The 26,993-nt window shown below is 41.8% G+C and overlaps 1 protein-coding gene and 1 pseudogene across 1 annotated transcript in view; one reads left to right on the top strand and one right to left on the bottom strand.

The window, feature by feature from the left end:
* The window catches only part of NECAB2 (N-terminal EF-hand calcium binding protein 2), a 185,038-nt gene that overhangs the window by 90,880 nt on the left and 67,165 nt on the right, over positions 1-26,993 (bottom strand). The window contains exons 4-5 of the mRNA XM_087728870.1: positions 15,728-15,753; positions 10,766-10,863 (exon numbers count right to left, since the gene is read on the bottom strand). Of these exons, the coding sequence (XP_087584996.1) occupies positions 10,766-10,863; positions 15,728-15,753 (124 nt within the window). The remainder of the gene's footprint in view (positions 1-10,765; positions 10,864-15,727; positions 15,754-26,993) is intronic.
* LOC148042756 (uncharacterized) lies at positions 15,793-18,739 on the top strand (annotated as a pseudogene).

Below are 26,993 nucleotides of genomic sequence, written 5' to 3'. Positions count from 1 at the left end.
TTGTCTCTTGGCAAAGAAAAGCTTAAATGGAAGCAGAAATGACAGATACCCAACCTTGAAGGAAAGTGATGTATTTACTTAGCAACACAATCTTTTGGTCCCCTGAACGTCTTTTCGTTTGAGCAATGTGGGCACTTGATCTTTTTGGCAGGTTTTTATGCAATTAGAAGGATTCTTTTTAGATGTAGGAAAAGATACTCAGTTTTTTTTTAAAAAAGGAAGTTCATTCCCATGTATCAAGTGTTGCCTCAAAGTTCTGAATCTGGATGCTTTCTGACACGAAGGTGTGTGGCTTAACTTGAAACTGATTTTATGAATGAAGACAACTGAGCAAAGAAGATGGATAGAAAAGAAAATCTTCCTTTTTCCATATAGTGAAGAGAAGGACCAGGGGAGATAGGATAGCAGTGTTCCAATATTTGAGGGGATGCCACAGAGAGGAGGGGGTCAAGCTATTTTCCAAGGCACCTGAAGGCCAGATAAAGAATAATGAATGGAAACTGATCAAGGAGAGATTCAACCTGGAAATAAGGAGAAATTTTCTGACAGTGAGAACCATCAACCCATGGAACAGAAGTTGCCTTTGGAAGTTATGGGAGCTTCATCACTGGTGGTTTTCCAGAACAGACTAGATGACCTACAAGGTCCCTTCCAACTCTGTTATTCTGTTATTATTGTTATTCAAAAGTTGTGGGAGCTTCATCCCTGGAGGCTTTCAAGAAGAGACTGGACTGCCATCTGCCAGAAATGGTGTAGGGTCTCCTGCTTGGGCGGGGGGGAGAGGGAGGTTGGACTAGAATTGATGACCTACAAGGTCCCTTCCAACTCTTTTATTCTGTTAAATATCAGAAGATAACAGACAATAAATCCAAATTAGGATATAAAAATATCATCAGCATTAGACTAAATGAGCATCTAATTATACTAGAGTACTTTGTCATTTGATAGTTTATTTATTAAATGTATGTGCCACATACTAATCTGGAGGATATAAGAATGCAAGAACTGCTTAGTTAAATATCTAGGGAGGTTCTCAATCATCCAGGTCATAGTTGTCTCAAAAGTGCTTTTCCAAGAAACTACCAGACGGATTTTTCCAGGAGGGGGAAGAGGAGGACAAGAGGGAGAGCCCGCGGAGTCCATTTAAGCTCATGCCAACTGCTTTGGGGACTCCATCCAGCCACCTTATTCTCTGCCGTCCCTTTCTTCTTTTGCCCTCAATCTTTCCCAGCACGAGGCTCTTTTCATTAGTCCTCCCTTCTCATTAGGTGGCCAAAGTGTTTGAGTTTCCTCTTCAGGATCTGGCCTTCTAAAGAGCAGTCAGGGTTGATCTCCTCTAGGACTGACCGGTTGGATCATCTTGCAGTCCAAGAGACACACAGGAGTCTTCTCCAGCACCAGAGTTCAAAGGTCTCGATTCTTTGGCGTTCAGCCTTCCTTATGGTCCAACCTTCAGAGCCACACATTGAAATTGGGAAAACCATAGCCTTGACTATGCGCACTTTTGTTGGCAGGGTGATGATGTCTCTGCTTTTTAGTAGGCTGTCTAGTTTGACATAGCTTTCCTCTCCAGGAGCAAGCGTCTTGTAATTTCTTGGCTGCAGTCCCCATCTCTGGCTTGATATCCCCATCCTGATTAAAGTGTGTGTCTCCCATCTTCTCTCTCCATAATTTCTTTTTTTCTTTTTCTTTCCCTCTTTTTTTGAGAAACAGAAATCCCTTCTTCCAGAAAGCTTTCATGCTATGCATGATTGAACATCTATCACCTTTCAAACCAGCTATGCTGAAGATATAAGCTGGGCCACGGAAGGTACCAACAGCAAATGCCTGTTTTTAATTTCAGATAGCACCTATAGAAGGGGTAGCAAGTTGTGTTAGCTGGAATGCTTAAGGAAGAATTGGTCAGAGCTCTTATTTATTCAGGGTTAATACTTCTGGATATTTCTGGCAGGTGACCCGACACTCTTTGCTCTTGAAATATGCATGAGTAAGGCATAGAATTGCTGTGGTCTGAAAAACATGCATCCAGTAATTATGAATAGCAAAGAGAATGCAGCATTGCTACAATCAATAAAATAAAAAAATTAGGGTGTTCTCACAAAACATTTGCCACTGAAAATTGGGATGGTGTTTATAGCTGCTCTCCTCCCTCAACCTTCCTTTTGGTCATTTGCATTTTTAATTTTTTAAAAAAAAATGCTTCTAAAGCTAAGTCCTGCGGTTTCACAGTTGACCTTTTAAGATGGTTTTTACTGGACTTTAACCTGCCATTAGCTTTATAAAAGTCCTTCCCTTCCCTATCCCTTTTCTTTCTCTTCCATGGGTTGATTGCTCTCACTGGCAGAAAATTCCTCCTTATTTCCAGGTTGAATCTCTCCTTGATCAGTTTCCATCCATTATTCCTTGTCTGGCCTTTGGGTGCCTTGGGAAATAGCTTGATCCCCCCTCCTCTCTGTGGCAACCCCTCAAATATTGGAAGATGTTCTCCTGTCTCCCCTGGTCCTTCTCTTCTCTAGACTAGCCAGGCCCAGTTCTTGCAACTGTTCATCGTATGTTTTAACCTCCAGTCCCCTCATCATCCTGGCTGCTCTTCTCTGCACTTTTTCTAGAGTCTCAACATCTTTTTTAAAATCCAGTGACCAAAACTGGATGCATTACTCTAGGTGTGGTCTCACTAAGGCTTTAAAGAGGGGTATCAGTACCTCTCTTGATCTTGATTGTATCCCTCCGTTAATGCAATTTAGGATTGTGTTGGCTTTTTTGGCAGCTGCTGCACACTGCTTGTTCATATTTAGCTGGTTGTGCACTTCCAAGATCCCTTTCAAAGTTACTGCTATTAAGCCTGGTATCACCCAGTCTATTCTAGAGCAGTGCCCCCTAATGGTTTGGGCACCAGGCACCAGTTCCGCGGAGAAAAGGTTTTCTGCGGACCGGAGAAGGTGTGGTTTCACATGATGCCTACATCTCATGGAAGGGGCTTCACTTATTTGCACAGCCGGTTTCTGGCATGCTAAGGAACAGGGCTGGTCCACATACGAGGGGTTGGAGAACCCTGTTCTAAAGAAAGTACCCCATAATTAGGAGCTGCTGATACTCACTGGCCTGTGATACAGATGGGCATTCTCTGTGGGATGCCCGTTTTCTGGACCAAACTTCTAAGAGAGATGATATAACTTCTCAGCTGCCCTAATTCTTCGCTGACTGATGCGGTACTTTTACAGATTTTTTTAAATGGGTTTATTTAGTAACATATAAACATCATTGGCACTTCCTTGACTGAAAAGTGAAAGAAATGTAATATTTATGACCTTCCTTGCCAGGATGGATTGCTTAAGATGGAGCATTGACCTGCAAAGTTGGCTCTCTAGATCAGGGGGAAGTCCCACAGAGTGGAACATGATCATGGCAAGGAAAATCAGACAAGGAAACCAAAGACATGCAAGCTAATACTAAAACATATGATTGGAAGGGACCTTGGAGGTCTTCTAGTCCAGCTCTCTGCTCAAGCCGGGGACCCTATACCCTCCCAGTCAAATCATTGCCAGCCCTTCTTGAAATCCTCCAGTGATGGAGCATCCACAATTTCTGGAGATAAGCCATTCCACTGGCTGCTTGTTCTAATTGTCAAGAAATGTATTCTTATTTCTAGATTGGCTCTCTTTCTGATTAGTTTCCATCCGTTACTTCTTATCCTGCCTTCAGGTGCTTTGGTGAATAGATTGTCCCACTCTTCTCTGTAACAGCTTCTCAAGTACTGAAAGACTAATATCGTGGTCCACTTCTCTTCGTTACATTAGATATACCTAGTTCCTGCAATCATTCATCATATGGTGGATTAATTCAGATTAACAGAGTTGGAAGGGACCTTGTAGGTCATCTAGCCCAACCTCCCAGCCAAGCAACCCCTCCACCATTTCTGACAGATGTCAGCCCAGTCTCTTCTTGAAAGCCTCCAGTGATGAAACTCCCACAACTTCTGAAGGCAACTTCTGTTCCATGGGTTGATTGCTCTCACTGTCAGAAATGTCTCCTTATTTCATGGTTGAATCTCTCCTTGATCGGTTTCTATTCATTATATCTTTGTCTGGCCTTGGAAAATAGCTTGACCTCTTCCTCTTTGTGGCAGCCCCTCAAATACTGGAAGACTGCTATCATGTCTCCCCTGGTCCTCCAATATACAATACATAAACATGACTAAATAAGTAAATAACAAAATAACATATACCTGCCTGCATTATATGACACAGGGAAACAACGCAGTCGAGTTCGAATGCATACATGTAGACGACAAGAAAAATGAATCTTGCGAGTTTACCGGACAGATGGCATCGTTTAAAGGAAATATCCAGCAGCCGGTATACCATCCTTGGCAGCCCAGCCTCAGTTTCCCCCATTCCTGTCCGCAGCACATTTGCCCTACAGCTAGCAGGCAGAATTTGTGCTGCAGCGAGGGGTTATGCCACTTTAACGGCAAACACGTGGCATTCTCAAATGAAGCCCGTGTGTAAAAAAATAAAACCCTGCTTTGTAAAAGACGTTGGATGTGAAAAGGAGTTATTTTAGAGCTTGCTCAGCAGATCTAGGGGAGGGGACGGGAGAAGAGAATGCATAAAAGAGCAACTAAGGTGAATTCAACTTGGAGATGATTTTATTGCTGACATCATTCCAGGAGAAAAGCTGCAAAGATGAAGCTAGATCAGTGGTTACCAACCTTTTTTCAGCCATGCCCCACCTAAGCATCTCTAAAGTACTGATTCCCTCCCCCTATGACACATAATTCTTACTTTTCTCAAAGAACGAACTCCTACTCATGCAGAGGAAGCCTAAAAAGCCAATAACTTGGTTTAAACAAGGTTCCAAAGAACATGGCATCCATGAGAGAGAAAAATAAAAGGACAGTAGATTCTATGACACACCCCCCCCCCCCCTACTCGCTCACTCAGTTTGAATCTGCAGCTTAGTGAGGAAATGTTTTGGTGGTTCAGTAAGTGGAGGTGAAACACACAGGCCTGGCAAGGCCAATGCACGCGTGGCCCAGCCCCAGATTGCTCTGAGAGGAAAACTCTTGTAAAACACGGCCTGGGAAAACACAGACTAAAAATAACTGTAAATCTAACCATTTCTTAGTTAAACTTGGGTCCTGGTTCTATATCTTCACAGTTGGGCTTCCCCCAGCAGGGACTCTGCCAGCCCCATGATCCATAGTGGGAACACAACTGATTGACTGCCTTCCCCTGCCCCACAGCTGGGATATCCTTTTTAGACCAGGCACTAGGAAATGCACTTTAACAAAGCAACAATAGGTAAATGACACGCAGCTGTTTAATCACATATATATATAAGAACAATTAGCGGGCTTTCAAAAGTTCAGTTAATAGCTCATTTTTGAATTGCCCCCATTAAAAATCAAATTGCCCCCCCTCTGGGTCGTGGGCCCCATGTTGGGAACCATTCAGCTAGATCTTTAGTAAGGTACTGTATTTTTCAGAGTATAAGATGCACCAAGATTTTGAAGAGACAAATTTAAAAAAAAGTTTTTGCACTCTGCAGACCTCCCAAAAACGTCCCCTTTTTTTGTCAAAAAAAGGGCATGCATAGCCTTTAGGAGGCTTGTAGAGTGCTCCTGGGAGCTGAAGGACCAAAAATGGCCTGGTTTTCGCTCATTTTTGCCCTCCCCAGCCCCCAGGAGCACTCTGGAGGCCTCCAAAAGGCTACGTATGGCCATTTTTGCAAAGGGGGCTGGTTTTCAGAAGGCCAAAAATGCTATTCAGTGTATAAGACACAGCCAGATTTTCACTCTCTTTGGGGGGGGGAAGATGCGTCTTATACTCTGAAAAATACAGAATATTCTTACAATTCAGGGATAGGGAACAGTGGTGAGCTTCCATTTTTTTTACTACCGGTTTGCTCGTGCGGTTGTGCGTGATGCAAAAGCGTCTGCACATGTTATGCAGAAGTGTCCAGGTGGATCCTTCCACTCCTACCAGTTTGCAACCCACCTCTTCATAGGAAACCTCCAGATGTAGCAGAGTCAACAGGGAGAATGGACGAGGAATGAAAGTAAATATACATGACCCAGAATAATGTTTCTGGATCCAGTTTGAGTCGGTTTAGGGGGCCAAAGATTTATTCTTCCAAGCTTTTGGGCTTGTGCTGGAGCCCATCCTCAGGGAATTTCTGTCTCTCCAGAATATGCGCACTGCACGGTTGTTCCGCATGTTGTATTTATATCATTCTTGGTTGTTTGTAGCTTTTAGTTGTTGATTAGGATGTTAATGGTGTTAATTAAGGCAACTATTAACACCCCAATCAGCAACTAAAAGCTACACATAACCAGGAACTACATAAATACAATGTGTAGAACAGCCCAACGCACATATTCTGGAGAGAGAGGGGGGGAGAAAGAGACAGAGGGAGGGGAGAGAGAGAGGGAGGGAGAGAGGGGGGGGGAGAGAGATATTCCCTGAGGATGGGCTCCAGCACAAGCATGAAAGCATGAAAGAATAAGAGCACATCTTCCTTCCCCTGTCCTTACCACTTTCTATAGGGGGACAATTGAAAGCTTCCTGTCCTGTTCTATTACTGTGCGGTTTGGAGGTATTACTGTGCAGAGAGTGGTGAGGACGACAGAAAAGATTGTTGGAAGTTCACTTCCTTCTATCTAGAACACAGCATATAAGTTCTCCATGACTAGTTTTCCTTGTTACTTGCTGGGAGGGGGCTTTGTGGTATCCAAAACAGAACAGCTAGATTCTATAATAGTTTTAGTATACCATATAGCAATGATGGCTAACCTTTTCTGGACTGAGTGCCCAAATGCGTGCCCCCTCTATTGCCCAAACCCTCAAAATGCAATGCATGCTTGGGTCCCATGCATGCGCGCTGCCCCCTGTGCATGTGCACATACCACCCAAATGTGCCACGTGCATGCATGCTACCCCACGCACATGCACCCGGCCCCCCACATGCACAGCAGGGACCCAAAGACCAGCTGGCTGGCAGATTGCGTGTGCACATGCGCGACAGAGCTGAACTGGGGCGACGGCTTGCATGCCATCACGGAGGGTGCTGCATGACACCTCTGGCACATGTCCCATAGGTTCACCATCACGGACACATAGTATCAACCTTGTTAACTCTCAAGACTTTTCCCCCCGCTATATATTCTAAATGGTCTGTAATTTTTGTGTGGTGTGTGTGTGCATGTGTGCTATATGTACATGTATGTGCATGTATGAGTATGTATGGGTATGGATACACACACATGTATAACATGTTTATGCTCTATGTATGTGCATGTGCATGTATGGGTATGGATACACACATACAAATACACACACATACACACATGTATAGCATGTATATGCTATATGTATGTGCATGCATGTGCATGGATACACACATACAAATACATACACATGTATAGCATGTATATGCTAAATGTATGTGCATGTATGGATATGGATACACACATGTATAATATGTATATGCTATATGTGTGTGCATTTATCTGCATGTATGTGCATGGATATACACATACAAATACACACACATACACACATGTATAGCATGTATATGCTATATGTATGTGCATGTATGTCTATGGATACACACATACAAATACACATATATACACAAACATGTATAGCATGTATAAGCAATATGTATGTGCATGTATGGGTATAGATACACACATGTATAACATATAGCATGTTATATACATTAGTACATTAGTATATTAGTAGTATATTAGCGTATAGCATGCAGTATACCTTATTTTGAGAGTGGGCATCAGAATGTCATTTTTTAATGTGTGCCAGTGTGTTCACAGAAAAAACAGTGACAGTAAAAGTTATCTCATCTCATCTCGTCTCATTTCATCTCTCTTAATAAACTTTTGGTTCCACCAACTCAGATTGGATCCTGCAGAAATGGCCCAATCCACAACATTTTAAAGAGTTGGAAGGGACCAGAAGGGCCACGTACTCCACAGTTGTCCATCCTTCCTGACTTTGGGACTTGTGGACTTCAGCTCCCAGAATTCCCCCAGCCAGCATGAATTTTGGAGATTGCAGCCGCCTTTGGTAAGGATCCCCTGGGCGGCTTTCCGGGATAGAAAGATAAAAAGCGAATGATCAGCCATGAACATATAAACCAGGTTTTAGCACTGCTTTCTTATTTCATGCTCCTGATTTTATTTATTCATTTTACACACACACACACACACACACACACACACACCTCAAGTGTACTGACTTTGGCATTAAATTATTAGCAGGGGGGGGAATCACTTCTTAAACGAAGCTTCTTTACAAAGTAAATAAGTGGCTTGTTTTTTTTAAAATAGCTTCCATCATTTTTGCTTTTCCCTACTAACTGGAAATCTGCAGCCTCGCATTTGGCTGAATAAGGAAGTAATTAGAGTGCTGCCATCCTTTGTTTAGCTTATATCCTTTAGCGCTAATTACCGAGGCTCCTTTATGAGCTCCCCCCCCAACAGAAAATAATTGCCACATGCCTCCTTAAAAGAAACAAACGATTGGCAGCCTTCTCAGGGTACAAAGGATAAACACCAATTAAAAATGGTTGCACAAGCACTTCACAAATAAAACCCAAGTGTAGCCAAAGATTTTAATAAAGCAAAACTAATAAGCCATTTCTGGAACATCGCATCGGCATTAGAAGTAAAAGCAGAAAATTTAAAAGAGAGAAATTCTTTCTAGTAGATCCGTTTAGTGAAGGAGAGGGGGGGAAAAAAACCCAGAGCTGTAATATATATAATATATATAATATATAAACTTTGAGCAAAGCAAGGCATTGCTCAAAGTTTAAGAACAGCTGTTCCACATAATTGGAAACTATTTTTTCAGAAATGAATAGCCAAAGACTATGCCTTTGTTATCATCTCATTTTCCACACGAGAAACTTCTTAGGTTCAGAACACTGTCCAAAACAGAGACATTACTTTTTAAATCAGGGGTGTCAAACTCAAGGCCCACACGCCGCATCCTGCCCACGGGGTGCTTAGATCTGGTTCACGGGGGCTGCCCTGAAAACAGTGAAGGACTCCATTTTCCCAGGTATAGGGCTAGCAAAACAAACTAAAAGAAAAACAAAAGGAGAAATGTTTCCCCTTTTGCATTTGAGCATGCAAAGAAGGGACAGGAAAGGAGAAAGGGGAAGGGGAAGAAGAAGAAGATGGGAAGAGAGTGAGGAAGGAAAAAGAAGGAAAAGGGGGAAGGAAGAAGAAAGGAGGATGAAGCGGGAAGGAAAAAGAAGAGAAGAGAAGGAAGGAAGAGAGGAAGGGTGTCAGGTTTCCAATGGATGCCCTAATTAAATCATGAGGATCGAGCCAAGATTCAAAAGAAATCCAGTCATTTATTAGGAGCTTCATGTCGGCATGTAATCAAAAGAAGCCAGCTCTGCCCCCACATAATTTATAGCTCCAATCATGACCCTGTTTCCCCCCTCCCACCCCCCACCCCCAGGGTGTGTCATCAATCACATTTGCCAACGGGGCAATTTCGTGGTTGTAGAGATCACTCCCCTCTGGCCGCTGTAAGTAACCCTGGGATACAGCCTTGAGAGAGATAAGTCTGGAATGTGCATCTGTCTTTTGCTGTCATGCCGTTTTATCGATTTCTCAAACCCCCCCCCCCTTTCCTATGGCAACTAGAGAGCAGGCCAAGGATGCTTTGTGAGTGGATGGATGGATGGATGGATGGATGGATGGGAGGGAGGGAGGGAGGGAGGGAGGGAGGGAGGGAGGGAAGTACCGCCTTAGAACTTGGACACCAGCAGACAACAGGCTCCTCTGGAGGACAAGGTTTGGCGCTCTCTCTGATCTTGCCTTTTTCCACTAGAGACAATGAATTCCCCCAGCCTCGCCCGGGCTACCAGAAGTGCCCCCAACATGAGTGATGTCAAGCTGGCCATGCCTACCCCAGCCATGCTCTCCAGAGGTCAAACACAATCCTGATGCGGCCCTTAATGAAATTGAGTTTGACACCTCTGTTTTAAATCATCATTACCATTTCCCATCTTACAGCAAAATTCCATATAAAATCTATCTTTTTTTCCCCAACAGTCTTCATCCTTCACTCTAAACTCACCTGCATTCTGGCACATCAGAATAAAATCTAATTTGTGGGTTAGCCTGGACTTTACTACATTCTTGTTTTGTTTCCCCCCCCCCCACTCAATAAAATTATTCTTATTTGGGACAGATCAACGCAGAGAAAAAACAGACAGACAGACAGACAGACAGACAGACAGGACTGCAGAAAATTAATCCACTTTCGGTTTGACATTTTCATCCTTTAACAGAAATCCCACTTCAAGACTCCAAGGCAAATTCTAATTTTCCTTTTCAAGGTTGTTTGCGTGTCAAACGGGAGAGGGGAAAAAATGCAACTTTGCTAAAGCTTAACCCGTTTCTCACAAGTTGAATGCATTTTGGAGGAAAAATAATTATCAGCAAGTTCAATGCAGTTTCCTCTCTAACAATCTAGAATTGCAGGCAAAAACTCCATCAGCTTAATTGTGGTAATTTGTAAGGGGCTAATTTATTTTGTTTTCCAAGAGTTTTTAATCAGAGATTCAAAACGTTTGATTGTGTTGGTGCACAATTATGATTAATTGCACGTTTAGTGTAATGCCATTTCGTATTTCTGTTCTAAAAGGTGCCACCGCTGCCTTGTTGGATACAAGTTGGCCAGTTTCCAGTGTTGGACAAATTGTGGGTAGCTGTTTATGGACAACTTACCCGTTTTGTGTAGTCCATGGCCTTCAGAATGGAGAGGTTGAGTGTTTCCAGGGAGGCCAACACATCTTCATAATCTCCCATGTGGTCAGCAAAGTAATCTGGAGACCAGGAAGAGAAAAGGAAGAGCAGGGAGATTAACAGATTGTTTCAAAGATTGCTTCAAGGTCAAGTCAGCCTAACTTCTGAAAGAACAAGCATTCTCTGCTAGTGAGGGCTCTAATGGCTGACCAGGAAAAGGCAACAGCTCTGCCTTCCACCTTAGTAGCAAAAAGATGAGTAGTAAATCACTGCCTCTCATTTTAGAAGGAGGCAAATATTAAGGCATAGAATTGTGGGAAATTTTCACCCTGCTTTAAAGTTAATTAGCATAGCTGGCTGGGGGATTCTGGGAGTTGAAGTCCACGGGACTTAAAGTCACCAAGGTTGAGAAACACTGTCCTAGTAGAAAAAGAAACCCCCCACTATACAGGTAGTCCTCGACTTACAGCAGTTCATTTAGTGCCCATTCAAAGGTACAATGGCACCCCAAAAAGGATTTATGACCATTTTTCACTTTTACGACCATTGCAGCATCTCTTGTGTGTCACATGATCAAAATTCAGCCGCTTGGCAATTGACTCATAGTTATGACGGTTGCCATGTCCCAGGGTCATGTAATCCCCTTTTGCGACCATCTGACAAGCAAATGGGAAAGCCAGATTCGCTTAACGACTGGGGTACTAATTTAACAACTGCATTGATTCACTTAACAAACATGGCAAGAAAAGTCGTAAAATGGGGCAACCATCTCACTTAACAAATCTCTCACTTAGCAACTTAAATTTTGGGCTCAATTGTGGACATACAGTAAATCAAGGGCTGAGGGCAGGACAAGAAGAAATGGATGGAAACAAATCAAGGAGAGAAGCAACTTAGAACTGAGGAGAAATTTCCTGACAGTGAGAACAATTAACCAGTGGAACAGAAGTTGCCTCCAGAAGTTGTGAATGCCCCAACACTGGAAGTCTTTAAGAAGATGTTGGATAGCCATTTGTCTGAAACGGTATAAGGTTTCCTGCCTAAGCAGGGGGTTGGACTAGAAGACCTCCAAGGTCCCTTCCAACTCTGTTATTCTAGTAATCAGTGAAGCAACTTGCCTCCAGAAGTTGTGGGTTCTCCATCACTGGAGATTTTTAAGAGGTGATTGGCAACTATTTGTCTGAAATGGCATAGGGCTTCCTGCCTGAGCAGGGGGGGTGGACTAGAAGACCTCCAAGGTCCCTTCCAACTCTTGTTATTCTATATAGCTATCTGTAATTCGAATGCCATCGGTGCCTCCTACGGAAGGAGTCCACTCTCTCTAATAAACTCGGATTCTTTGCTGCCACCAATTCCAAACAGAAAAACTAAAAACCAAGTGCAGTAGGCTTTTATTTTTAAAAGAAATAAATCAAATCTGAATGGGATGTCAACAGCAGCATATTCCTAATGGCAAACTGACATGCCTTACCGTACCCTCCTATAAATAACCTCCAGAGACATCTTATTAATTAGCCTCCTGGGGCTTAATTAAAATGCCATCTATTGGTTTGAACACAATGCAGGATGGAAGAAGCGACAGGAATGGTTCCAACTGGGGAGCAGCGGCACTCAGCCAGGGTGAACCTCGGCTGTTCGCCGCCGATAAAAACTCAGATGCCTAATTTTCGGCAGCTACAGTTGCTTCCCCACCTCATATAACACAGCACCAAAAAAAAAATGAACCATGGTGGAGAGCTGGCTTTCAGATGAGAAATGGATAAAGTCAATCCTTCTGTAGAAAGGATAAAGCCCCCAAAATCCCATTGCATAGGCCAGGAACCTTGAAAAATAAAACGCTATTTGGACAAGAGTGCTCTCTAAACCACATGTCTAACTGAAATGGGCTTAGGAAACCGTTTTTTGCTACATTTTGCAAATCTAGGCTTGCATTGGGAGCTTTAAATAAGGGCCGAGAACACAGAATATCGAATAACAAGGTTGGAAAGGACCTTGGAGGTCTTCTAGTCCAACCCCTGCTCAAGCAGGAAAATCTATATGATTTGGACAAATGCTTGTCCAATCTCTTCTTGTAAACTTCCAGTGTTGGAGCATCCACAACTGCTGGAGGCAAGTTGTTCAACTGGTTGATTGTTGTCACAGTCGGAAAATGTCTCCTTAGTTTCTAGGTTGCTTCTCTCCTTGATTAGTTTCCATCCATTGCTTCTTGTCCTGCCTTCAGGTGCTTTGGAGAAAAGCTTGACCCCCTTTGTCTTCTTTTCAAACATTGCTATCATTTCACCTTTAACACTTCTGTTTGGTAGGCTAGCTAGACATACCCAGTTCCTGCAACTGTTCATGTCTATGTTTTAGTCTCTAGTCCTCTAATCATCTTTGTTGCTCTTCTCTGCCCTCTTTCTAGAGTCTCCACATCTTTTTAGTATGATGGTGACCAGAATTGGGCACAGTTTTCCAACTGTGGTCTCACCAGTGTGATATAAAGCAGTACTTAGTGTGATCTTGAAACTATTCTTTTGTTGATGTATTAGTGTTCATATGATATGTGATATGTGATAGGTATTTTTGCAGTTGCAGCACGTTGCTGGCTCACACTTCAGTTCCTCTGTTTGTTTCATGTGTCTGCATGTTACTCCCACATAAGTAAGCCTGACAGTTGCTTGAATGTTGGTCTATTTCACGTAACATGTTAAGACGATATTTGGAGTTCAACAACACAGTACAGACTTCATATGTGCGTATATTTCTTTCCAGTGAATGCTAGTGGTATTGTTTTAGCCTGCCAGTGGAGCTGGTGGCAGAATCAGACAGTGAGGAGGTTGGGGAGGAACATGGACCAATCCTGGAGTCTGGGGAAGGCTCTGATGAGGGCTCTGTGTTGGAGGCAGAGAGGGGGCCAGAGCCGTATGCCAGTTATCAGCTGCCTTCGGAGTCCGAGATCAATGGAGCAGAAGAACAGCTGGATCCTGTTCCAATGTGCGCATGCGCAGAGCTGCTAGAAGAAAAAAACAGCTAAGGAACAAGGGCCGACTCAGGAGTAAAGGCACAGGTGGGCCCCTCCCATAGAGAATAAAAGAGGAGCGAAAGGGGAGGGGAGTTTTCAGGAGACAATTAGTTTAATTAATTAGTGTGAAGATTTGTTTGTGACTCTCAGAGACTCCTTGCCAAGTATATTCTTGTATAGCATTGTGTGGCCTGGCAGCTCTCTAAGCCTGATAAGGTCTGTGGTTGTAAATTCACCCTTGAAAGACTGTTTGCCAGGACTTTGCTAGATGTGAATGAGAGGAATTCACATGAACTTAAGAAAAAGGGGTTTTGTCGGGACGAGGAGTCTGCTTCATGATTTGGGGAAGCCTAGGTCAGAACAGGTATGCAGAAGAGTGTTCAAAGGAAGAAGGAAGTTAGAGTATGGTATGACAATTCTAGCCCTATCCCTGTTCTATAGGCACAGACAAATACAAAGGGGTGGGGCCTAAATTGGAATGTCACACCTATTTTGATCCCCACCCTGCCAAAATACCCCTGATTCCTGTTAAAACAGTGTCCAACCTTCCCAACTTTAAGTCTTGTGGACTTCAATTCCCACAATTCCCCAGCCAGCAAGAATGGCTGGGGAATTCTGGGAGTTGAAATCCACATATCCTAAAGTTGTCAAAATTGGCCAACCCTGTATTAAAATCACAAACCGGAGGCCAGTTTCATTGTGCAGTCAAGACATAAAAGATAACTTAATAACAAAAGAAGATTAAGAAAATAGAAATAAATACAGATATGTATAGGTAGGTAGGTAGGTAGGTAGGTAGGTAGGTAGGTAGGTAGGTAGGTAAGTAGGTAGATAGATAGATAGATAGATAGATAGATAGATGATAGATAGATAGATAGATAGATAGATAGATAGATAGATAGATAGATAGATAGATAGATAGATAGATAGATACACTATAGTGCCAAAAGTATTCGCTCCCCCATCCAAATAATCAGGATCAGGTGTTCCCATCACTTCCATGGTCACAGGGGTATAAAATCAAGGACCTAGGCATGCAGACTGTTTTGACAAACATTTGTGAAAGAATGGGTCGCTCTCAGGAGCTCAGGGAATTCCAGCATGGAATTGTGATAGGATGCTACCTGTGCAACAAATCCAGGCGTGAAATTTCCTCGCTCCTAAATATTCCACAGTCAACTGTCAGCTGTATTACAAGAATGTGGAAGTGTTTGGGAACGACAGCAACTCAGCCATGAAGTGGTAGGCCACGTAAACTCCTCCAACATCAGTGTGTGACCTCACAAATGTGCTTCTGGAAGAATGGTCAAAATTCCCCTAAAACCCACTCCTGAACCTTGTGGACAGCCTTCTCAGAAGAGTTTTAGCTGTTATAGCTGCAAAGGGTGGACCGACGTCATAATGGACCCTATGGATTAGGAATGGGATGCCATTTACAGTAAGTTCATATGCGAGTAAAGGCAGGTGAGCGAATACTTTTGGCAATATAGTGTGGATAGATAGATAGATAGATAGATAGATAGATAGATAGATAGATAGATAGATAGATAGATAGATAGATAGATAAACAGACAGAGACAGAGACACATACATACATACATACATACATACATGATACGTACTGCAAGTATTATTACTATTGGACTGTACATGACTATTGATTAAAAAGTATAGAGTGATAAATATCTGGAGTGTTATAGTACAACTATGAAAATAATGGTTATAACTATGGCGTACAACATTATGTGCAGTATATAAAAGAGACTATACTGTATGACTATGAAAGTAATGGTTACAATCAGGATGTATAATACTAGGTATATTTAAAAAGGACTTGATTTAGCCAGTACACCGTCATTTGCAAAACTGGAAATGTGATGTATTATAAAGGAAAATGTATACTAAAAATATATATTTTTAAAAAAGACATAAAAGATACTCACCACATAACTCCTTAGTATCCACGTTACTTGAAAGGAAGGGAAAGAAGAAATAGATAAGAATGAGAATGCGGTGGGGGGGGGGAGAGAAGGGGGGAAGGTAAAACATTTTTACTCCAAGCAATTCACAACCAGTTAAGCAGAAAGAATGTGTGGATGTGTCTGAAGGTGTTTAATCAAGCATGCTGTCTTTGAAACCAAGGTTTCTAAAGTCACATGCCAGGACTTTTTCAGAGAACAAGTGTTCTTAAACTGGTTTTAATTGATTTTACGGTGGATACGAGCGCAACAGAATCTTGTTCTCTCTGCTTAACAAACTTGCTGAATAGCGAGAGAATCAATTAAGCCGTAAACTCTTCCCTGTGCAAATAATGCTTGCCACAATATTGCTGGAGATATACGGGTAGTATACTCGACTTACGAGCACAATTGAGCCCAAATTCCTGTTGTTAAATGAAGCATTTGTAAAGGGAGTTTTGCCCCATTTTACGACCTTTCTGGCCACAGTTGTTAAGTGAATCGTTGTGGTTGTTAACTTAAGCAACCCTTTGTTAAGTGCATTTGGCTTCCCCGTGGACGTGGCTTGTCAGAAGGTCGCAAATGGGGATCACATGATCTTGGGGCACAGCAACCATCATAACTATGAACCAGTTGCCAAGCACCTAAATTTTGATCACATGATCATGCGGATGCGGCAACGGTCGTAAGAAAAATGAAAAATGGTCATTTCTCAGTGTCTTTGTAGCTTTAACCAGTCACTAAACGAACCGTTATAAGTTCGAGAACTATCTGTGGTTGGGAGTTCAGGAATCCTGCGGCCCTGATGTTGGGACCGTAATCACAGCTTAGCTTTAAAATAAAATTTAATTTTTTTTAAAAAAAATCTGCCGACCTTTCTGATCGACAAGCTCAGTGTCTTAACCACTGAGCCACCACATTTCTGTAAATTCCTTTACAGTGGGGCATTTTTGCTGAACTTCTCAGTCTCTTCAAAGTGGGCTTGGTACTATCTTTGATGACTTTTCAGGATTAGGTAAAATTCCAAACATTTTTAATCATTGACTCCTTATATTGCTTTTCATACGTAGACCCATTGTGGCACAGTGGTTAGAGGGCAGTATTACAGGCTAACTCTGCCCACAGCCTGGAGTTCGAACCTGACCAAGTCAACGTTGATACAGATCTTCCATCCTTCTAAGGTCAGTAAAATGAGGATCCAGGTTGTTGGGGGAAATAGGGTGACTCTGTAAACCGCTCAGAGAGGGCTGGAAAGCATTGTGAAGCGGTATATAAGGCTAAGTGCTATTGCTATACAATTTGTATTTGTATTTTTGTATTTGCCTTTATTTGTATGCCGCCCTTTTCCCTGAAGGGACTCAGGGCGGCTCACAATTCAAAAGGGAGGGGGAAAACGACAAACAGTAAACAATACAACATATTAAAAGAGAAAAAAAACGCAACAATCACACCATTCGAGTGGGGCTATAATCTTAGCCCCAGGCCAGCCGGGACAGCCAGATCTTTACAGCAGCGCGGAAGGATTGGAGGGTGGTGAGGGTCCGAATCTCCACGGGGAGTTCGTTCCAAGAGCTCTGGTGGTGCAGTGGTTAGAGTGCAGTATTGCAGTCCGCCAGCAGTTAGATCCTGATGGCTCAAGGTTGATTCAGCCTTCCGTCCTTCCGAGGTGGGTCAAATGAGGACCCAGATTGTTGGGGGCAAAATGCTGACTCTGTAAACTGCTTAGAGAGGGCTGTAAAGCAGTATATAAGTCTAAATGCAATCGCAATTGCTACCTGGAGGTTTATGAGCACCTTATTCAATCTGCTGCTTTTATTGTTTATTTCTGTTTTAGAGTTACAAGCATATTGTTGTTAATCCTACATTTTAATGCTTTTAAAAATTTAGCTGGCTTGGTCATCATCTCCCTCATATGAAGTTTGTTTCCCTCCCCACCCAAAAAACAAGCCCACCCGACAGTTTCACTTGGCACTTGATTTGAGATAAGGAGAGGCTCTTTATCAACTCACTCCCCGACGAGCCAATTTTCACCTCCCTTTGCTCGAGTTTTTACACAATCTTTTATCTCGATAAGGCTTCCAATCCTGCCTGTGATTGACAGCTCTGTCTTGCTCAGTAACTTCCAATCCATCTGTCCTTAAAAAGAAAAAAAAACTAAGAAGAAGAAAAAAAACTACAATTCCCTGTCATTTCACCTTCAAGTTCTTTTTCAGCTTTAACTCTTTGTCCAGCGGTTACAAAGAGTGGGAAAATGGAGAATGGTCGCCCAATTGGCAACTCCAAATCTCAACTAACAAATGCTCTGCTTTACACATTGGCAACATAAATCAGAACACCAAATACACGCTGGGCGGATACAACCTCATAGACAACCCTCACTCCATCAAAGACCTGGGAGTGCTAATTTCTAATGATCTAAGTCCCAGAGCACACTGTAACAGCATTGCCAAAAGGGCATTAAGAGTTGTTAACCTAATCTTGCTTAGCTTCTCCTCTGGTAACATTGCACTGCTAATTAGGGCATACAAAACCTTTGCCAGACCAATTCTCGAATACAGCTCTTCTGCCTGGAATCCACACTATATATCGGACATTAATACAATTGAGCAGGTCCAGAGGTATTTCACGAGAAGAGTCCTCCATTCCTCTGCTCACAATAAAATCCCTTATGCCACCAGGCTTGAAACGTTGGGCTTAGACAACTTAGAACTTTGCCGCCTATGATCTGACCTAAATGTAGTACACAAAATAATCTGCTACAACATCCTACCTGTCAATGACTACTTCAGCTTCAACAGCAATAATGCACAGGCAAACAATCAATACAAACTCAAGATAAACCACTCCAAACTCAATTGTAGAAAATACGACTTCATCAAAAGAGTGGTCAAGGCCTGGAATGCTCTACCTGACTCTGTTGTTACATCCTCAAACCCCCACAGTTTCAACCTTAAACTGACTACTGTTGACCTCACCCCACTTCTAAGAGGTCTGTAAAGGGGGCGTCCATAAGCGCACTAGCATGGCTACTGTCCCTATGCTACTGTCCCCATTTATTTGTACCCATTTCCTGTATTCATGTCCATGTTTATACTCAGTGACGTGCGGTGAGGTTTATGGCTGGTAAGGCAGTCCTCTCCCCTGACATCCCACTGTCTAAAGCGCTTTCTTTCTTTCATCCGCCTGAGCTCTGACTCAGGCCAACTCACTTTCTTTTGCCGGCCTCTGTGTCTGCGGCTGCCGCGGACATAGAGTCGGGCAAAAGAAAGTGGCAGCTTTTGCCCAGAGGCGGGCAGCTCAGGCAGGCTGGCGGGCTGCCACTTTCTTTCTTTTGTGGCAGCCGTGGACATAGAGGCCGGCAAAAGAAAGCGAGCTGGCGGGCTGCCGCTTTCTTTCTTTTGTCCAGAGGCGGCAGCCCTCCTGAGCTGCCCACCTCTGGGCAAAAGAAAGCAGTAGCCCGCTTAACTGTTTAAAAAAGTATCTTAAAAACCGCCCTCTATAGGAGGAGGCAAGAGAACCACGTGCCTCATCTACATAAGGAATTTTTCGCCTTTTAACCCTTGCTTAACTCTACTCGAGTGATCATAAAGTCAGACTAAATGAGGCACGTGGTTCTCCTGCCTCCTCCTGTAGAGGGCGTTTTTTTAGAGGCTTTTTTAAACAGTTAAGCACTAAGCAGAGTCATCCACTGTGACTCTGGCAGCAACTACCTCAGCCTTTTTCCTTTTACGTTTTTTTTTCTTTTCATGATGACAGTGGTGAGGCTCTGCCTCCCATGCCTCCCCTGACTGCACGTCACTGCTTATTCTTATATCTGTTATCTAATTCATGCTTGATGAAAGAAAGAAAGAAAGAAAGAAAGAAGAAAGGAAGGAAGGAAGGAAGGAAGGAAAGAAAGAAAGAAAGAAAGAAAGAAAGAAAGAAAGAAAGAAAGAAAGAAAGAAAGAAAGAAAGAAAGGCAGGCAGGCAGGCAGGCAGGCAGGCAGACAGACATACTTTGGAAAGCTCACTTTTCACGATCAAATTCTATTCCCCCAGTAAAATGTTGTTGAAATGCTGAAGTAAGAAAAGGTATCTCGATACCTAAATCAATCAATCTAACCTACTTAGCCAGAACGATTGAAACCACAAAAGGAGAAGGAACTGCTTCATCGAATTCTTCAACAAAATGACAAGCTGAAGCAGCAATCCATAACAGAAGAAGACTGGATACGACATGCTGAAGAACAGAAACAATTCCAGAAAAATTGAGAATATCCTGGTCGGCCAGCTGGCTGCAAATTCTAACTAGTGAAATTTTCTTCTTCTTATTATTTTATTGATTGATTGAGGGACTTTTTAGCATATGGTGTACACAGCCAAGGAGGTCTACAGTGCTTTTTATGATAGAGTAGTGTCAATAAGAGGGACGCGGTGGCTCAGTGGCTAAGATGCTGAGCTTGTCGATCAGAAAGGTCAGCAGTTTGGTGGTTCAAATCCCTAGTGCTGCATAACGGAGTGAGCGCCCATTACTTGTCCCAGCTTCTGCCAGCCTAGCAGTTCCAAAGTATGTAAAAAAATAGGAACCACCTTTGGTGGGAAGGTAACATTATTCTGTGCATCTTCAGCATTTAGTTATGCTGGCCACATGACCACAGAGATGTCTTTGGACAGCGCTGGCTCTTCGGCTTTGAAACGGAGATGAGCACCGCCCCCTAGAGTCAGAAGCACATAAGTGCAAGGGGAACCTTTACCTTACCTTTAGTATCAATAAAGGATAATGTTTGTGGTTCAGGGTTGAAATGAGAGGCCCTTTGGTGCTCTCTGTGCTTGGTTGTTTTCTGGCAGACATTTGATTACCCAAATTAAGTAACATCATCAGTGCACTGATGATGTTACCTAGTTTGGTAATGAAAGATTTAGAGTTTCCTAAAGATACCTAAGAATATGATTCCATTTATTAAGATAGCCATCCAGGTACTATAGATTTATGCAGATCTGACACATTCTCTATTTTTCAGTTTTTCCGAGAAATAGCAAATGTACTCTTTTGGCTTACATCTGCCAGATTCTAAGATGGAATATCTTTCTTTACGGTTGCAAGGATTGATTTTTCTGCACGGCGCATTGGAATTGCATTATTTAGCTTGCCAATAAAAATGTTCATCCACAGTCAGTTTTATAAAGAACTCAATAAAAATTATGCCACGTCTTCCTGCATCTGGAACATGTTTTGGCTTTTTTGTTTTACTCATGGGATCAATTCTACTTACAAGAAGAAATGAAAGTCAACATTAATCATGACTTGATAAGGTACTGAGATGACTGACTTTCCTTCAAGCAAAAAAAAAGAGGCTCCTAGAATGGTTTGCTTGTGGGACAGTCTCTACCATTGCACTTATATTGAAGAAGTCAAACATATAAGGAAAAAGAGATGGGAAAGGCAGAGGATTAAAATAAACCAAGGGACCAGTTGTTGTAGCTGGCCAGTGGCCAGCGGAGCTGAGCCAACCTTGAGCCGGTCAGGATCAAACTCCTGGCAGTGAGCAGAGTTAGTTTGCAATAATGCATTCTAACCACTGTGCCATCAGGGTTCTTAATGTACTGAGTTCATATTGTGGCCCACCAGCAGCCAGTAGAGCTGGCAGCAGATTTGGACAGTGAGGAAGATGGGGAGGAAGATGGGCCAGTCCTGGAGTCTGGGGAAGGCTCTGATGAGGGCTCTGTGTCGGAGGCAGAGAGGGGGCCAGGGCCATATGCCAGTTATCAGCTGCCTTCAGACATCAGTGAGGTAGACGAACAGCTGGAGCCTGTTCCCAGTGTGCAAATGCACAGAGTTGCCAGACGAAAGGAGCAGCTAAAGAACAAGGGTCGACTTGGGAGTAAGGCCACAAGTGAACAGTGAACGTCCCCCCCCCTCCCAGAGGAAATAAAAGAGGAGCGAAAGGGGAGTGGAGTTTGCAGGAGACAATTAGTTCGCTTCATTGGTTCGTGACTCTGCGAGGCTCCTTGCCAGGTTTTGCAGATATCGGCCTGGCAGCTTTCCAAGCCAGATAAGGTCTGTGACTGTAAATCCTCCCTTGAAAGACTTTGCTGGATGTGAATGAGCAGAATTCACCGTCAATTAATAAAAGTTTTTTTTGTCAGAATAAGGAGTTTGCTGCATGCTCTTGGGAAGCCTTGGTCAGAACACCAGTGTGTTGTCTGGGTGCAATTGTTTTTAGGCAGTCATAAGCCAAATGTTTTCAATAATTTTCATCACAGTAGTATTAATAGTATAACAGTAATATTTAACTTATCTACTTTAATGAATCTCCATTTTAGTATTTACTCTTTTTATGTCCTATTTCTAACTTCTGTTTCTATTGTCTAACCATTGATAAAATAGGTCCCATATTAAAAAAAATCAGTTTCTTCTTTCTCTTTAATAGTAAGCGTTAGTCTATCCATTTTTGCACATTGTAATATTTTCTTAATTACACTCTCATCTGTTGGGAACTCATCATTTTTCCATTTTTGTGCAAATACAATTCTGGCTGCAGTTAGTACATGTAAGCTGAGATATATAGTCCTATCATATTTTTCCAGTAGAATGCCCAATAAAAATATCTCTGGTTTGAGGTTTATGTGCTGCTTTATCATTTTTTTTTCTATCCAAATATGTATTTTCATCCAATATTTTTTAGGCTTTGGGCCTGTCCACCAAATGTGGTAATATGAACCAGATGTTTGATTACACTTCCAACATTTAGCAGATCTATCTTTATACATTTTTGCCAATCTCATTGGTGCAAAATGCCATCTATAGAACATTTCATCCAAATTTTCTTTATATGCAGTTGGCATAGTCAATTTAACATTTCTATCCCGCAATTTCTGCCATTTATCTAATTCTATTGCACTTCCAAAATTTTGGATCTCCTATCAGGTATTTTTAAGTTCTCACCCTATGTATGTATGTATGTATGTATGTATGTATGTATGTATGTATGTATGCATGCATGCAGAGAGAGAGAGAGAGAGAGAGAGAGAGAGAGAGAGAGAGAGAGAGAGAGAGAGAGAGAGAGAGAGAGAGAGAGATAGAGAGGGAGAGAGCATTTGTGCTGATAAATAAATAAAGGGAGGCTAGTATAGATCTATTTCAAGCTATTTAGCTCTCATCAGCTAGCCATAACCTTACTGGGATTCGAACCTGGGCTATATTACATATTAGGCAGTTGTATTAGCCATTAGGCCACAGGCTCTCCTCCTTTATCAGCTGTGTGTTTGTATATTCCAGCAAAACTCTGGAATGCCATGAGCAATTACAAACAAACTTGGTACACAGATGACTTAATCTCTGGAAACAAATACTGTGGGGGTAAGACACCCCTAACACTCCTTGGGGTATGTGTTCTGTTAAGATACAGCCTGTTGTGCTTTCAAATGGCTTCTACTGTACTACCATAAAATGACTTCTACTGTACATCACAGTGGAGTTGCCATGGTAATGGCTTCACTGTAATCCACAAGGGGGCTACCTCTGGTAAAGGGGAAAATCCAATATTAGAAATTATATTTGGTCCAGACATTTCCCTCTATAAATAAATACACAGACAATTCTGGGTTATCAGCTAGTTCAGTATACAATAATAAGTTAAAGATCAGACCATTTTCTAAGAGAAAGTGAGCCATTTCAGACAGTTGAGTTTCAAAAAGATGAGTTAAGTTGATGCCCTATTGATACAAGTCCTTCGGGATTGGGCGGCATATAAATGTGTCTAATAAATAATAAATAAATAAATACAAGTGATGAATCAGAATGATTTGCAAGACACTGTTTGAAGTCTAAGAGAAGACTTAGAAGATGATGATTAGTTCTAGCAAGCTGGTGATTAATTGAACGGAAAATCACTATGGTTTTGAGTTCCGTTGTTAAATAGACTACGACCCAAGCTTTGTGGAACACAATAGGGAGAAAATGTATTAAGGCTAAAGAAATAATACAGAATAACAGAGTTGGAAGGGACCTTGTAAGTCATCTAGTCCAACTCTCTACCCAAGCAGGAGACCCTACCCCATGCCTGACAGATGGCAGTCCAGTCTCTTCTTGAAACTTCCAATGACGAAACTCCCACAACTTCGGAAGGGAACTTCTATTCCATTGGTTGATGATTCTCACTGTCAGAAAATTTCTTATTTCTAAGTTGAATCTCTCCTTGATCAGTTTTTTTTAATAAACTCTAAAAGCATCGTTATCTTCTTTCTGGTTTGTGAGATACACAGCCATCATTTCCAAGCTGGATGCATTAAATGACAACTTTGATAATTCTGGATAAATGAACAAGTGAGGGGAATGAAATGTACTTGCTACATTATCCTTTAATTCATCACCTACTGTAGGCAATGACCAGCCTGAGGGAAAGGTAAAACGTGTCATAAGCCAGGAGTTCATTCGTTCCCACAAGAGTTCTAAGACCATGAGCAGGAAATCTTTCTCTTGATTGTTAGTTGGCCAGAACATTATGGTATTGCTAGTGCCAATCCTGTATGCAACAGGAATTTTTTGGGAATTTTTTGTAACAATACTAGAATTGTGATTCCAGAAGGTTTCAAGCTGCATCTTACAAAACTAAGTAGCTTAATCATCTGTTTTATTTTTTGGGGGGAGGGGGTTAGTTTAGAGTTTTGTTTTTGTTTTATAACTGAATTATCAGCATTTTTAAATATAGAATACCGAAAGCTAATTCTCTAGCGAGGGTGGGCGACAAAGGCACTATATAAAACCTGAGACAGGGAAAGGTTTTCTTTTATCAACTTTATTTTTAGACTGACAATGGCTGTGATGTAACTGAGACTCAGAAGGAAGATAAACACACAATGATTTGTTGCTACAGGCAACAATATTGAGAAAGTAACATCATAAAAAAGATCGCTGCCTGTGAAATTTGTGACCCCCATATTTTAATTTCTTTTAATATATCTCCTAGCACAGAACCTCCACCTCTCTCCATTATAATTGGTCAAGATATTTAAAAGTTAATTATTTTACAATTTGTGCCTTAATTAATATTTTCTGTCACAATTCCTATAGGCACTTGATACAATATGTGATATTTATTTATTTATACAGTCACTAGTGCTTTGTGATGAAACTATGTGATGAGGCAATGTAGGAGAAATCCGGTTCATTCCGGTTCAATCCATTGGCTCAGTGGTGGTCGGTGATCGAAACACATAATGGAATATCACTCCCTCTGCCTTAAGTCCGGAAGTAATTCTGTAGATGGAAGGCGTAGACATTTTGATGAGGTACTGAAATTTAGAACTATAAGGAGCCCCAGACCGCTCCTAAGTGAAGGAGTGGGATGTCTGCCAGTTTGAACTGAGGTAACGGAATGTGAGGCAACTGGCAGTTGGAACAGAGTTCTTTTCAGGTGGGAAGAGGGAGTAGAATGTAACTCCTTAGCATCAGAACATGTTAATATAAGGCAACTGGCAGTTTGAACAGAGTTCTTTTCAGATGGGGAGGAGGAGTAGAATTCCTTAGCATCAGAGCGTGCTAATTACTGTATAAAAAATACTAATGATCTGATGGTCATTTTGAAAAATCCTTTCTTAGAAAGCACCTAGAAGCCAAGAGGAACATACGTGCAAAATTTCAAGTTTGTAGGCTTTACGATTCTGGAGATTTCATGATGAGTGAGCAGTATTTGGCTTTTATACTTATATATATATTATATATTCATTTATTTAATTAATCAAATTTCTATCCCATCCATGATGCTTGCATGACTCTTGCGTGATTGCAAATTGAGATCATGACACACATAGCATCACTTGCATTCTCTGTATGGCAGCTTCTCACCCTCAAACATATCAAACATATTAAAGCATTGTTTTAATATATTTGCTATGGAGTGTTTTAATGTACATGTGGTCCTCGACTTGTAAACACAACTGAGACTAGAAATTCCATTGCTAAGCAAGGCAGGTGTTAAGTGAGTTCACGCCTGAATTTACCACCTTTTTTGTCATAGTTGTCCAGTGAATCGCTACAGTTGCTAAGTGAATTACCTGGTTGTTAAGTGAATCTGGCTTCCCCCATTATCTTTGTTTGTAGGGAATGTTCTAAATGGTGATCACATGACCCCGGGATGTTGCAATTGTCATAAATACAAGCCCGGATTTGGATCATGTGACAGAGAGGGTGCTGAGATGATTGTATGTGCAAGGACCAGTTATAGGAGTCTTCCAATATTTGAGGGGCTGAAACAAAGAAGAGGGGGGTCAACCTATTTTTCACCAGAAGGCAGGCAAGAAACAATGGATGGAAACTAATCAAGGAGAGCAACATCCTGGAACTAAGGAGAAATTTCCTGACTGTGAGAACAATTAATCAGTAGAACAACTTGCCTCCAGAAGTTGTGGGGTGCTCCAGCACTGGAGGTTTTTAAGAAGAGATTAGACAGACATTTGCCTGAAATGATATAGGTGTCAAATTTCCTAAAGATGCCCTAATTGATTCATAATAATCGAGTCAATGTTTTAATGCAAAAACCAGTGATGTATTAGGAGCTTCATTAGGCAAGATTTGTTCGCAGTTAAGCCTGTGCTTTGTTTGATTTTCTTCTGAACTTTACCTCTGTTCCTTCCCTCCCCTCAGTCTGTGTCATAGATCACATTCCCCTGTAAAATGCACTCCTCCCAAGCCAGCTGCAGTAATCTGAGATCCGACTCCAGCTGATAGTATGCGTGGAATGTACTCCCCCTCCCTGTCTCCCCTAACAACGTGGGGAATTGACATTAGGGTTTTCTGCTTGAGCAAGGGGTTGGACTAGAAGACCTCCAAGGTCCCTTCCAACCTTGTTGTTCTGTTACTTTTTGAGCACCACTGTAACTTTGAATAGTCAAATGAACAAATGTAAACAAATGTCTGTCAAGGACTATCTGTGCTCTTTTATTTATTTAAATAGTTTAACATTTTTTAAAATAGATGTGGTTTTAAGATAGGTAGTAATATAAAAACATATGCAATGTCTATTTTAAAAAATCACTTCTTCCTTTGTGTATCTTTATTTTTAGACTAAGTCATCTTGCCTTTTCCTTTCAAAGCGAAAAGTGAGATCTATGAGAAATGAAATAAAACCAATAGAACTGGTACTTATTTATCTACTCACCTTTGCACATTTTTAAACTGCCAGGAGCTGGAGGAAGTCTTAGGCGCTCATCCCATCACACAGGCTCCAAAACAGGCTGTCAGCTTTCTATCTGATAATCTCATTATCTTTAA

This window comes from Thamnophis sirtalis, unplaced genomic scaffold, assembly GCF_051295495.1.
Source record: "Thamnophis sirtalis isolate CommonGarterSnake01/CBP01778 unplaced genomic scaffold, rThaSir2_p1.2 scaffold_14, whole genome shotgun sequence".
Classification (NCBI taxonomy): Eukaryota; Metazoa; Chordata; class Lepidosauria; order Squamata; family Natricidae; genus Thamnophis; species Thamnophis sirtalis.
The sequence above is the reverse complement of the archived record's forward strand: the minus strand, read 5'-3'. Positions and strand labels throughout refer to the sequence as shown.